This window comes from Haliotis rufescens, unplaced genomic scaffold, assembly GCF_023055435.1.
Source record: "Haliotis rufescens isolate VD_foot unplaced genomic scaffold, xgHalRufe1.0.p SCAF_5, whole genome shotgun sequence".
Classification (NCBI taxonomy): Eukaryota; Metazoa; Mollusca; class Gastropoda; order Lepetellida; family Haliotidae; genus Haliotis; species Haliotis rufescens.
Window position 1 is genome coordinate 60,116,944 of NW_025964223.1, and position 15,040 is coordinate 60,131,983.

General features: G+C 43.6%; 1 protein-coding gene across 4 annotated transcripts in view; it reads left to right on the forward strand.

Moving 5' to 3' along the window:
- LOC124140364 (vacuolar protein sorting-associated protein 13A-like) overlaps positions 1-15,040 on the forward strand; it is a 154,670-nt gene that overhangs the window by 119,880 nt on the left and 19,750 nt on the right. For 3 of the 4 annotated variants that reach the window (XM_048384082.1, XM_048384083.1, XM_048384085.1), the window contains 5 exons: positions 7,752-7,918; positions 9,675-9,722; positions 12,190-12,426; positions 13,434-13,568; positions 14,621-14,772. In XM_048384082.1, the coding sequence (XP_048240039.1) occupies positions 7,752-7,918; positions 9,675-9,722; positions 12,190-12,426; positions 13,434-13,568; positions 14,621-14,772 (739 nt within the window). The remainder of the gene's footprint in view (positions 1-7,751; positions 7,919-9,674; positions 9,723-12,189; positions 12,427-13,433; positions 13,569-14,620; positions 14,773-15,040) is intronic. The other variant, XM_048384084.1, reaches the window with a different exon arrangement.

The following is a 15,040-nucleotide window of genomic DNA, read 5'->3' on the forward strand; positions in this document are numbered from 1 at the left end:
GTGTGTTATCTCTCAGTGTTTATTATTATAGATTATCTCTGTTTATTTCTGTCTGTGGGTTACCTCTGTTTATTTTGGTGGGTTATCACTTTGTGTTTATTTTTGTAGGTTATCTCTGTGTTTGTTTTTGAAGGTTATCTCTGTGTTTATTTTTGCAGGTTATCTCAGTGGTTATTTTTGTGGGTTATCTCTGTGTTGTTTTTTGGTAGGTTATCTCTGTGGGTTTTTTTTGTAGAATATCTCTGTGTTTATTTTTCAAGGTTATCTCAGTGTTTTTTTGTGTGGGTTATCTCTGTTTATTTTTGTGGGTTATCTCTGTGTTGTTTTTTTGTAGGTTATCTCTGTGTTTTTTTTTTGTAGAATATCTCTGTGTTTATTTTTGTGTGTTATCTCTCAGTGTTTATTATTATAGATTATCTCTGTTTATTTCTGTCTGTGGGTTACCTCTGTTTATTTTGGTGGGTTATCACTTTGTGTTTATTTTTGTGGGTTATCACTTTGTGTTTATTTTTGTGGGTTATCACTCTGTGTTTATTATTATAGATTATCTCTATTTTTTACTTATCCTGCATTACTCCTTAATGCATTCACTGCTTACTTACGACAACTAGAAGGACAGTGCTGCGAAGGTCCTGGGTGAAGAAATAAAGTTGTTGTTCTCAAGTCCCAATCAGTGGCCTTCCGTCGCTGTCCTGTGACCTTGATGACACCTAAGGTCATCTTCACATCACTGCTTGTCGCAGCACAGCTAGGACGTGTCCAAGCGGAGCTCTCCTTTTGGATTAATTTTAGACCTTCAGTTTGTCTACAATCTTAAAAATTGATCTGCGATGGGTGATGTATTCTTTTCATATTACTTTCACCATGATTGTGTAGTTTTATGTGAATTAATTAGGCGTGAAAAGACTCTTGTCTTTTTTCCCGCCAAAATATTGTTGTTCGCCGCCATTTTGAATTGTGTTACAATCGTTTGCCTGCCAAGGTAGTCATATTGTTTACAATTCTCAGCTACGTATGTATAACATATTCTTATGTTTTTAAATACTACTAGCTTTGGCGTAACAGTGAGTTGCGTATACTAAAATTATTGTATACTTTTTCAACTCGTTAAAAATATGGTCGCCGATAGATTAATATCAAATCTACGGCTTTCTTCCAGTCCCGCTTCATCAACAATTCTTTTATTGCGTACCTATGTTTATGCGATTAAATAGTTTTTTGTTGGTATTTTTGGTTTTACATTGAGTTGCGTATATGAACTTTGTATACTCTTGCAACTCGTAGTTTTTGCCGATAGATTATTGTTCAATTCTATGGCATTCTTCCAGTACCGCCTCATCAACAATGGCGTAATTGTGTAACTTATGATTGAGCGTGGTACTAATTGTCGTGGGAAAATCTTACAAAGATTATCATCCACGTTGTTTGGTTTGCGCGCAAATGTGCTCTCCAAACCCTAAATGAAAATATAAATACCCTTGGTTTACATTGAGTTGCGCATACAAAAATATTGTATACCCTTGCAACTCATAAATTTGCCGATAGATTAGTGTTCAAATTCTTCGGCACTCTTCCAGTATTGTCTCATCAACAAGGGTTTAATTGCGTAACATACCTTTGAGCATTGTACTAATTGTCGTGGAAAAAAACTCACAAAGATTATCATCCACGTTGGTTGGTTTGCGCGCGGATGTGCTCTCCAATCTCTAAATGTAAATAGCCTTGGTTTACATTGAATTGCGTATATAAAAATATTGTATACCCTTGCAATTCGTATTTTTGCCGATAGATTACTGTTCAATTCTACGGCATTCTTTCAGTACCATTTCTTCAATGGGTTAATTGCGTAACTTATGTTTGCGTGGTGTACATATTGTTGTGGAATAATCGCCCAAACCTCTTTATCCGCGGTCATAGGCATGCACGTAGATGTGCTCGCCAAAATTCAAAATGTAATTTTTGTGTAAATCTCTAATCCAACCAGTTTACTATATAAAAGCAGATTACTCACAATCATATTTTGCAGTTATTCCGTCGTGAGACGAGAGGAATGTCACTATCGCAGAATAGCGAATGACATATGGTTCTGTCATTACCACCCAACCGTTATTATCGGCAGGTATTATGACGCCTGTGATTGCAGAAGTACACCATCCACCGAAATCAACAATACCGGAGGATTTTGTGAGTATTGTAACTGGTCCTATTTTTTCAGCCGCCGTACATTTCCAGATACATGTATGATAATCTGTGACGGCGGCGACAGCACCAGCACCAGCGTATCGAGATGCTATGATGGGGGTAGATTAGACGCAAGCCTTGATCCAGTCAATACTTTTGAGCTTTGTGTCTGATTTATCTGCGCCGAGCGCAGCACTTGACTACAACCCAAGCACTTCTATTACGCAAGCGGCGCACGATCAGCTTAGCACTGTTCCAACATATCCAGCATAGACCAGCGCCGAGCGCAGCGTCTGACTGCTACCCAAGCGCTTCTATTACGCAAGCGGCGCACGATCAGCTTAGTGCTGTTCCAACATATCCAGCATAGACCTGCGCCGAGCGCAGCGTCTGACTGCTACCCAAAGCGCTCCTATTACGCAAACGTCGCACAATCAGCTTAGCGCTGTTCCAACATTCCAGACCTGCGCTGAGCGCAGCGTCTGCGTACCAATCAAGGTCTCTACAATGACGTTAGCCCAAGGCTTACAGTGTACTCGGTTACGTAACCGGCACATGATCAGCTTAGCACATGTACCCGATTGGGAAGCAGACCATCTCGTGTCAGTAACGCCTTCCCCTGATAACAGGGTAAATAAGAGGGACACCACGAGGTCATTGGAGGAAGACTTCTCCAAAACTCACATTTGCTCCGTGATTTAAGCGACCAATATCGTCAATGTTTGCAGTGGATCAGAATCTATTAGAGGATAACCCTATCTGATTAGATCACTTCCAAACTATGGTGTTTTTCCTACAGCGTCAGTTTGACCACAGGAAAATTCATCTTGAGACCGTTCTGACGGAGATTACCGTTACACCCAAGACTTTATAGTGTTTCCAACTGAGATGCTGGTTTCAAGGGCAGTCTGTTACGTCAACCTTGATCATCTACTCCCCTGTTCAACGAACAGATCGCAGACACGCACGTCAAGTTCCCAAAAAGCTTGGAAAGTCCAAGCGGGCTGGCAAGTCAGGGAATTATAAGCCTAGACGCGCGTTTCTCAGGGAAGACCAGCATTCCCTTACTGAGAAAGGGAGTGGCAGAGACAAGTCTCAAGGACAATTTCGTACTTATCGCACTATATCATTGTGTCCGTATAAGGGTAGAGATAACCCCACCGTTGACCACAGTTTGATTGGGAAAATCCAACATAGACATACTGTTGGTAAGAAGAGCTGTAGAGTGGGTTCACAACCCAGTCTTTACTCCGGGGTTTTATCCTCACACGTACCTGGTACTCATGAAGGACCCAGACAAGATGAGAATGATCCACAATCTCTGTGTTCAACGAACGTTTGATTCTTCATCAGTCTCGACTATCCATCCCAACCGTAGACTTTTCAGGTCCAGTTCATTGGGGTTCACTACCAATGGTAGTATTTCCCATTTGACATGTCAGTGACACTTATGGCTATTTACAGGAGTAATGAAGCCAATAACTATCTACACGTGACGAACACTTGGTTCGAGTCGTAGATGGAGGGCGATCTACTGTATCATGAACACATGTCAATAACTGGGATAGACAATCAACGAGGTGAAGTCGGGAGTATTCTCCTTCCTATTGACTTCAGTTTATAGGAGACCTGTTTAAGACAGACCAGGATTTCTTATCTGTACCAAGGGACAGATGGCACAAGTTTCTACTTCTTTAGTCATCTACTCTACACCAATCACACACACTTCGCCAGTGGCAAGTGTTGCTAGGGTTAATCACCTAGGCACAGGAGTTAACTAGCATGGGCCGCTTACAACTGCGACCAATTCAATTTTTTCCTGAACCCTTACATCAGGAGTCAGGATCCACTCAAGGCCATCACTCTACCGATTAAGCTAGAGCCTTGCCTCAATTTGTGGCGCTGAATGTCTGCGGAGTCTGTTTATTCGGGTTTTCCCCGAATACACACCTGTTTGTGGACGTCCCCTTTCAGGGGTGGAGTCTTCACTTACAAGACCAGATAAGCTCAGGGCTATGGCCCGGCGCACAATGGAAGTGGCACATAAACAACTTGGAGTTGGAAGCTTTAATTCTGGCTATATCACATTGGCAGAATCAACTACAGTTAGCCCGACTCGCTATATCCACAGACAACAGCACTGCGGTGTGGTGCCTGTGCAATCGGGGAACAACACACTCCCACTCTCCTCTTCTAAGGACATTCAGATTTCTTCCATCTAGTGGATCGGCTGTGACTAAGGTTCATAGTTCAGCACATCCCCGGATGTAGAAACATACTGGCCGATACTTTATCACGTCCAGACAGGGTGGCTCCCACCGAGTGGAAATTTCTCACAGAAGCATTCCAGTTACTGCTTCAGGAATTCAGGCAACCAAACATTGACTTGTTTATTACTTGCCTAGGCCACCAATTCATGACGTATATCTCCCCGTTGCCGGATCCGCAGACTTGGGCGGTGGACGAGTTCAGTATCACTTGGGAAGGGCAAAGAACTAACACTCTTCTGCCACCACTTTTACTTCCCAAGGTGCTACAGGGGATCAAGGAGACAAGGTATCTCGATCTCTCCTTTGGTCGCACCCTGGTAACCGGCGAGAGGGTAGTTCGTCAAGCTCGGAAAAATCTAAAACGATTCACTTCCCCTCTCACAGTGGTCCAACCTACTCATCCACCCTCAACAGAAAATTGCCTCACCCAACGTCTGCACGCATGGTTCGTCTTTAAAAGGCGTTTAAGTGCGAAGGGTTATTTCGACACGGGCAGCAAAGCTATAGCTTTAGTTCATCGTTACTCTCCAAGAGACGACGATGACAAGTGGGGATCACTTGAGACTTTTTACAGGGAAGAAAAGAATCAAGACCCTATGATTGCGTCACAATTCCTAGAGGAATACCTCCTACATTGCGTACCCAAAAACACTTGGAAGGTAGCACCATTACTACGTAATTGGCTGCACAGTGTGATTAAGGTCACGGAACTACAGGCCATATTATGCTCATTCAGGTTTGAGGATCAGAAGGCCAAGTTCCAGCCACCTGATTGGGACTTGAACGTGGTACTTCGAGGTTTGCGAGGGCCCCCTTCGAGCCCCTCATTGCATCCTCATTTTCAAGCTCCTTCCCAGCGCGTGACACCTTCGTTACACTCTCGGTATAGTATAGAGAGCTCCGCGAACGGGCTATCGCTGTGAGGAGCTTGGACATCACCAAGGAAACAATGATTTCTCTTGGCATTAGCAATGGCGGTACGGGTGAGCGAACTACATGTGATCGACTCAACCCGGATCCGTTTTGAGCATGGGACGCACGGAACGGGACATCTAGGGTTATGCTGGGATTTTATTGCTAAAATCTACTACCAGGCCAACCCGACCGTTCCTTCACCATCCCACCGATATCGACTATTGTGGGAATCGTACATGGTGAAGTTCTCCTGGGCTCGGTGCGAGCAGTTCGAGTTTTTATTCGACGATCCAAGACTAGGCGTGGTTCGTCCACGACAGAAGTTAGTCGCATAATCGCAAACACCATATCTCTATGGTTACGCGCAGTAATCCTTCAGGCCTACGAGATCATCAAACGGAACTCGCCGAGATCGAATTACCCTCAAGATCTCAAGGTGTCAGCCTTACCAGGGCTCAACACGGCAATTGTGGTTTTGGAATAATCACGGAAGGATATTTCTGGAGATTCGACACATATTTTCGTTAGTCATAACCTTCGCGTTGGGGCTCTCGAGGATGTCGAAGACGTTCGAAGTTTGGCCCTCTGGGTGTTATCCTGCAGATTGCCAACCCCTGACGCAAATAATGAATTCGCCCTATACAGAGCCAGTCAACTTCCATGTGCAGTCACTCAGTCGCCACCAGTGGAAGAATATTAGACAATCTTGTTTGTCAGCGACGGCTCTATGACGCAGTAAGTAAAGAATTAGCTGAAAAGCTATTATTTTCTTTATTACTAAGCGTGTATAGGGAATTTCTCTTTAATTCCTATGTTCAATCTTTTTGATTTTTGAACAACACTACCGTAATGGCGTTTTTGTCTGCACTTTTCCGCTTCACGGTTTATCGACCAACTGGTGTCGTATTCCAGTGTGTGAATTATTGAGGTTTCTGTATTCTGAAGGTTTACCCACCTCCAAACCGTCCGATACAGATGCATTAAGGAGTAATGCAGGATAAGTAAAAAATTTAGTAAAATCTAAATATTTTTTACATTTGTATACTTATCCTGCATTACTACGCTTAAGGCCCACCCGTCGTTAGACTTGCCTCCCCACTTTGGCTTCAGAAACCTCAAAAGTATGTTTTTCTAAGAGCTTGGGCGACAGGCAGTGATGTGAAGATGACCTTAGGTGTCATCAAGGTCACAGGACAGCGACGGAAGGCCACTGATTGGGACTTGAGAACAACAACTTTATTTCTTCACCCAGGACCTTCGCAGCGCTGTCCTTCTAGTTGTCGTAAGTAAGCAGTGAATGCATTAAGGAGTAATGCAGGATAAGTATACAAATGTAAAAAATATTTAGATTTTACTAAGTTTATTTCTGTGGGTTACCTCTGTTTATTTTTTTGGGTTATCACTTTGTGTTTATTTTTGTGGGTTATCACTTTGTGTTTATTTTTTAGGGTTATCTCTCAGTGTTTATTATTATAGATTATCTCTGTTTATTTCTGTGGGTTACCTCTGTTTATTTTTGTGGGTTATCACTCGGTGTTTGTTTTCTGCCCTAGCTGAAGGGAGTGATGAGTGTTTCACTCTGTGGGTACACTCAGTGTTTGTTTTTGTAGGTTATCTCTGTGTTTATTTTTGTAAGTTATCTCTCAGTGTTTGTTTTTGTAGATTATCTCAGTGTTTATTTTTGTAGGTTATCTCTGTGTTTATTTTTGTAGGTTATCTCTCATTGTTTATTTTTGTAGGTTATCTTTGTGTTTATTTTTGTGGGTTATCTCTCATTGTTTATTTTTGTAGGTTATCTTTGTGTTTATTTTTGTAGATTATCTCAGTGTTTTTTTTTGTAGGTTATCTCTGTGTTTATTTTTGTAGATTATCTCTGTGTTTGTTTTTGTAGGTTATCTCTGTGTTTATTTTTGTAAGTTATCTCTCAGTGTTTGTTTTTGTAGGTTATCTCTGTGTTTATTTTTGTAGGTTATCTCTCATTGTTTATTTTTGTAGGTTATCTTTGTGTTTATTTTTGTGGGTTATCTCTCAGTGTTTATTTTTGTAGGTTATCTCTCAGTGTTTATTTTTGTAGGTTATCGCAGTGTTTATTTTTGTAGGTTATCTCTCAGTGTTTATTTTTGTAGGTTATCTCTCAGTGTTTATTTTTGTAGGTTATCTCTCAGTGTTTGTTTTCTGCCCCAGCTAAAGGGAGTGATGAGTGTCTGGTTTCAGCTCTGTGGGTTCATTCAGTGTTTACTTTCTGCCTCAGCTGAAGGGAGTGATGAGTGTCTGGTTTCAGCTCTGTGGGTTCATTCAGTGTTTACTTTCTGCCCCAGCTGAAGGGAGTGATGAGTGTCTGGTTTCAGCTCTGTGGGTTCATTCAGTGTTTACTTTCTGGCCCAGATGAGGAGAGTGACGAGATGGATGGCTTGCTGCCGCACCTGACCAAGAAGCTGAATGCGAGGACTCGCACTGACAAAATGGTCATCTACTGGGTGTCCTACCTGGACAGGCTTCAGCGGGTGCTGCTCTTCACGCAGGACGAACGTGTGGCCAATGCTGTGAGAAAGGTAAGTACCACCCAGTGCTGGCCTCGACTACAGATGTGTTGCATGGTAGCTCACAACATAGTGACCTGTTTCTTTTGCACAGTTCTGATGCTTGCATCACGTGAACAACTAATATAGTCATCATGTCTGTAGATATAGTCATCATGAGACCACTTTATACAGTATACATGTGACCACATAAGATCTAATCATCACGTGACCACTTCATATATACCCAGTCATCACATGACCACTTTACGTATAGTCATCACGTGACTACTTAATATGTACCCCGTTGTCATCATGTGACCACTTTAGATCTAGTTATCATGTGACCACTTAAGGTCCCGTCATCACATGACCACTTTACGTATAGTCATCACGTGACCTCTTAATATGTACCCAGTTGTCATCATGTGACCACTTTAGATCTAGTCATCATGTGACCACTTAAGAACTAGTTATCATGTGACCACTTAAGGTCCAGTCATCACATGACCACTTTACGTATAGTCATCACGTGACCACTTAATATGTACCCAGTTGTCATCATGTGACAACTTTAGATCTAGTCATCATGTGACCACTTAAGATCTAGTCATCACGTGACCACTTAATATGTACCCAGTTGTCATCAAGTGACCACTTTAGATATAGTTATCATGTGACCATATAATTTTCTTCATGTGACTAATATTTATCACAATGTCAGTTGGTTTAGGTGAACAAACTGCATGGCCATCATGTTGAGAGTCTTTCTAGTCATTAAGTATGGACAATACTAGTGTCTCTGCCATACCAACTTTTGAATATAGATGCTGCTGTGAACTTTTAATTATGAAAACCATAAGAGCTAAAGAACAGTCCATTTTATGGCATTATATTTCTTTTGTGGGTGGGGAGGAGGATATGATGAACAGATGGATAAATGATATTTGTACTGTATCTTTTTGTTATTTCTATGTACGAGTAAACAAATAAACACTGAATTCTTGAAAGAAACTCTGTAGGTGCCAAAAATAGGAACAAATGCTTAGCAGAATAGATTTAAACAACACAGAAATATCCTGACGTTGTGTGCAAGGATAGGACGTGTGTTTCTGCGGTGTTGTTTCTGTAATGACATTGTGAGCTTGATATAAGTGTGTGTCAGTCTGCAGTAGCCGTGGCTTTATCCTGGCTTATACTAAATAACGTTTCAGTCAATCCGGCATCGTGCCGACATTCTACAATACTGGATTCCATGTCCAGACATACCTGTGTTCTCTTCATTCCTATGTTCTGGCTTCATGTAACCATGGTAACCAGACAGTTATCATATTGCACATTTCGCAAACAATTGGTTATGTTTTATGAAAGATTTATTCAGAAAAAAAACAGAAACTCTGAGCGAAAGAGAAACCGGTAGTGCTGTCTCCGATGATGATGGCAAGAGACAATAGCGGTTGTGTAGCATGATGGTACCATGTTGTTTTGTACGTCAGTAAAAATGAATTATGTGTTCAAACTTGACTGTCACCACATTTTCTTAATTTTTCCTAAACCCTTAAGTGGCAATGTATTCGTATTTGTCTCAGTTTGTAATAGTTTTAATGCCATAATTTTTAAAATGATCTAACTATCATTCCACTATGTATGTTTAAAAGACGTCTTTGAGTGGCATGTTAATGTAATAGCTCATTTGAGTGGTATTAAGATGTATGAAGAATAAATCGTGGTAAACTCTAGTGCTGTACAGGTCTGTGATGTTTAAGGGTTGCCTGCTTTTCTAACCTAGGCTCATGTACAGAGCGTAGACCTACCATCTAACAAAGGTGTCATCCAGGTAATCCGCTCGACACTCACTGCTGCTGCCGTTCTCTACCTCACTCACAGTCCAGCTTTGCCAACCTGCAATTACCACTGCATGCCGTCAAATTGGATATTATTAAAAATTATCAAAATTCGTAATTTCTCAATTTGTAAACAAAATTTAATGAATTTTAAAAAAAATATTTTAATGAATTTTCGATTTTGGTTTTAGATTTAAATAATCAAAATGTACAGTAAATGAAATGTGTTGATGAGGCCATGGTTGGCACATCTGACAAGGCCTGGTTCTAGTATAGATGGTCAGTGGGTGCTTGTGGGCTTTTTATGCATTGTGGCAGCAGAGCAGCGTCTGTGTTCACCTTTCACCTTACGTCTTGCTGGTCCTCATTCTCCAGGCAGTGCTAACTCAGCTCCTAGTCCGGTGTGAGAAGAGAGACATGGTTGATGTCAGGGTCCTGTTTCGTGGAGCGATCTTGGCATCACAGCTGTCGTAATGCTTGATCATAGACCCATGATGGTTGTGGTACTGAGATCGTGCTGTGGAATTGGGACGGAGGCAGAATAACTCTTTGTAGAGCTGTACATCCACTTAGTACTGATGACATGAGTAGCTGGAATAGAATCACATTACACTTCTGTCTCGACCTGCAGCTCTTTCCTTATTATGCCCATAGGAATTTGAAAAACGTACAGTGTCATTCTACTTGACAGTGATCTGACTGTGTGTGTGTGTCATCCTACTTGACTGTGACCTGACTCTGTGTGTGTGCGTGTGCGTGTGTGTGTGTGTGTGTGTGTGTGTGTGTGTGTGTGTGTGTGTGTGTGTGTGTGTGTGTGTGTGTGTGTGTGTGTGTGTGTGTGTGTGAGATCCCACTTGACTGTGACCTGACTGTGTGTCATCCCACTTGACTCTGACCTAACTCTGTATGTGTGTGTGTGTGTCATTCTACTTGACTGTGACCTGACTGTGTGTGTGTCATTCTACTTGACTGTGGCCAGCTTGTGTGTGTGTCATCCTACTTGACTGTGACCTGACTCTCTCTGTGTGTGTGTGTGTGTGTGTGTGTGTGTGTGTGTGTGTGTGTGTGTGTGTGTGTGTGTGTGTGTGTGTGTGTGTGTGTGATCCCACTTGACTGTGACCTGAATCTGTGTGTGTCATTCTACTTGACTGTGGCCTGACTCTGTGTGTGTGATTCTACTTCACTGTGACCTTACTCTGTGTGTGTCATTCAACTTGACTGTGTGCTGCCACTCTGTGTGTGTCATCCCACTTGACTCTGACCTGTGTCATCCTACTTGACTGTGATCTGACTGTGTCCGTGCCATTCTACTTGACCGTGACCTGTGTATGTGTTCTTGACTGTGACTCGACTGTGTGTGTGTCATTCTACTTGACTGTGACCTGTGTATGTGTGTGTCATCCCACTTGACTCTGACCTGTGTCATCCTACTTGACTGTGATCTGACTGTGTCCGTGCCATTCTACTTGACTGTGACCTTTGTATGTGTTCTTGACTGTGACCTGACTGTGTGTGTGTGTGTGTGTTATCCCACTTGACTGTGACCTGACTCTGTATGTGTGTGTGTGATTCTACTTGACTAACCAGACTGTGTGTGTGTGATTCTACTTGACTGTGACCTGACTCTGTATGTGTGTGTGTCATCCCACTTGACTGTGACCTGACCAAATTTCAATTTTTTTGTGCAACAAAGATCTTGTCCACATAACCATTCTTAATTGCTCTTCACCATTTGATGGCAGTACATTTTCAATCTTCTTTCTATTACATGGTTTTCAGGTGGATATTTTCTTCAACTTTTTTAAATCTGTTTTTCCATTAATTCCATATTTGTTGGCATGTAAACGGATAGGATATATTACGCTCGTACTTTGCTATTTACTGTGCCAAGTTGAGTTGTGATTTGTGTCACAAGATCCTCATCCCGCGGATTGACCTTTCCCAACCTTCAAACATATCTTTGCCCAAATAGTTTATATTTATGCCATTAGCTTTTTTATTATAGCAATATCTTTTTTTGTGTTTGTGTAGTGATATATTTGTAAACACTGAGATATATCAGTGCATGATCATACAGCTTCTTCAGTCTGGCTTTCTTTGTTGCTGTAACGAACCTGCATGATTTATGCTTAATATTTACTGAGTTAATTCATTCATGATATTCTAGTATATGTAAGCTGGATAAAGTACTGGTACTATTTGTTGAAGTAACTGTAAGTGAACTATAGACTTATTATTGTATTAGCTTGATAATGCTACAACTTGCCTAAATAAGGCATGGCTCGTTTTGACATGGTTGAATTAGATGCCTCAATCTAGGCGCTAGTAGAATGCACACAACTCACAATATCTTGTTTTAAACTTTTGCAATTCTTCACAGTTTGCGCCATTGTTGAGAATGAAATCTCCTGCAGTGCCTGGCAGAGATCCGATGGTTGTATCTCTGTTATCTGTTTGCAGCTTAATGAGGGAGAACAGTCTAGCATCTGTGCCTTCGTCTCAATGGAGGGGCTGAGCGTGTCCGTCATAAACCAGATGTACCATGAAGTGGCGCTGCTCTCTGTGGTGAGCAGTCCCTCCATGTGGGAGGTCGAGGTCAACAACAGATGGAAGATCCTCAACGTGGAGCTGGCAACATGGCTGGAAGACCAGTGGAAGAGCGAGCAGGACCATGCCAACCTGCATGACCAGATAGAGGTGGGTGGAGTATAGGGGGGACCAGATAGAGGTGGGTGGAGGACCAGATAGAGGAGGGTGGGGGACCAGATAGTGGTGGGTGGAGGACCAGATAGAGGGGGGGACCAGATAGAGGTGGGTGGAGGATAGGGGGGACCAGATAGAGGTGGGTGGAGGACCAGATAGAGGTGGGTGGAGGACCAGATAGAGGGGGATCAGATAGAGGTGGGTGGAGGACCAGATAGAGGTGGGTGGAGGACCAGATAGAGGGGGATCAGATAGAGGTGGGTGGAGGACCAGATAGAGGTGGGTGGAGGACCAGATAGAGGGGGGGATCAGATAGAGGTGGGTGGAAGACAAGATAGAGGTGGGTGGAGGACCAGATAGAGGGGGGAACCAGACAGAGGTGGGTGGAGGCCCAGAAGGAGGATGGTGGGGGCCCAGATAGAGGGGGGTGGAGGACCAGATAGAGGTTGGTGGAGGACCAATCCGACCTGCACAACCAGATTGAGGTGGGTGGAGGTCTGGGAGGACCAGATAAATGTGGTGGGAGAACAGGAAGTCAAGGAGGACGAGATAGTGCTAGGTGTGTGGAGGAGCAGATAGAGGTTGGTGGAGGACATGGGGACCAGATAGAGGAGGGTGGAGGACCGGATAGAGGTGGGTGGAGGACAGGGGGCACCAGATGGAGGTGGGTGGAGGACAGGGGGCACCAGATGGAGGTGGATGGAGGACAGGGGGCACCAGATGGAGGTGGGTGGAGGACAGGGGGCACCAGATGGAAGTGGGCGGAGGATCTGTGGAAGAGCAAACCAGGATCATGCAAACCTGCAAAACAAGGACCAGGGCAGGGGACAAGAATTTCTGAACCAAGATATGAAGTGAACTGTAATTGTATAGGTAGTCCTCAGTCAGTAGCAGATGGTAAAAGTCACAGCTCTGTGGTAGTGAGGACTGGATTCACATCATGACACGGTTTTGTGAATGTGCACCATGGAAATACAGCCATTTGTTTGTGTTGTTTCTAGGCTGATCTGGTGAAGATGCAGATGTCCAAGCCGTTCATGGGAGCCCTGAGAAGAACCCATCACCCTGGAGTGTGGTTCCAGTACCGCCACTCTGAGCATCATATGAGTGTCTACGCGAGGGTACAGAGACTGCAGGTATGTATCATCATCGACTGCAACAGAACCCGAGATCATCCACTCACGGACTCCCTCTGATGATCCCAGGCCATGTTGGTGGGTTTCACTATCGTGGTCTGTCAGCAGCCCATGTTGGTGGGTTTCACTATCGTGGTCTGTCAGCAGCCCATGTTGGTGGGTTTCACTATCGTGGTCTGTCAGGAGCCCATGTTGGTGGGTTTCACTATCGTGGTCTGTCAGCAGCCCATGTTGGTGGGTTTCACTATCGTGGTCTGTCAGCAGCCCATGCTGGTGGGTTTCACTATCGTGGTCTGTCAGGAGCCAATGCTGGTGGGTTTCACTATCGTGGTCTGTCAGCAGCCCATGCTGGTGGGTTTCACTATCGTGGTCTGTCAGCAGCCAATGCTGGTGGGTTTCACTATCGTGGTCTGTCAGCAGCCCATGCTGGTGGGTTTCACCATCGTGGTCTGTCAGCAGCCAATGCTGGTGGGTTTCACTATCGTGGTCTGTCAGCAGCCCATTCTGGTAGGTTTCACTATCGTTGTAAACATCTTCACTGCTACCTCCTGTTAAGCTCCAGGTCGCCCTGTGACTGTATGTGAAAGCTCCAGGTCACTCTGTGACTATGTGTGGAAGCTCCAGGTCACTCTGTGACTGTATGTGGAATCTCCAGGTCACTCTGACTATATGTGGAATCTCCAGGTCACTCTGTGACTGAATGTGGAAGCTCCAGGTCACTCTGTGACTATGTGTGGAAGCTCCAGGTCACTCTGTGACTGTATGTGAAAGCTCCAGGTCACTCTGTGACTATGTGTGGAAGCTCCAGGTCTCTCTGTGACTGTATGTGGAATCTCCAGGTCACTCTGACTATATGTGGAAGCTCCAGGTCACTCTGTGACTGAATGTGGAAGCTCCAGGTCACTCTGTGACTGTATGTGGAAGCTCTAGGTCACTCTGTGATTGCATGTGGAAGCTCCAGGTCACTCTGTGACTGTGTGTGGAAGCTCCAGGTCACTCTGTGACTATGTGTGGAAGCTAACTCTCTGACTCTGTGTGTGTTCTTGTTACAGTTGGACAACCAGCTAACAGATGCATACTTCCCGACACTGCTGTGTCCTGCTCCGATACCCCAGTACATCCTCCGCAAGACGGGGACGAAGCCGTTCATAGAGCTGAGTCTGATGAGGAGAACAGTGCCGGAACGCAACATTGATACATTCAGGTGAACATCAACTCAAAGTTCAACATTTCTGGCAAATTCTCGTAAACAATAAGGCCTATGAAGTTGAATCTTTTTTGTGTGGGTAACACCAGAAAAGTGTCTCTAAGAATTGGCTATTGCAGCACTATTGAATTATCAGTTTTGCCCTCAGCTATTATCTACATTTTGTAAAGTTGTTATGCAGTAAAGCCTTAGAATATGAAAATAATATACCTAAATACTGTTTTTGGTGTCTTCTGATTTCTGACCAAGCTATGGCCTATTAAAA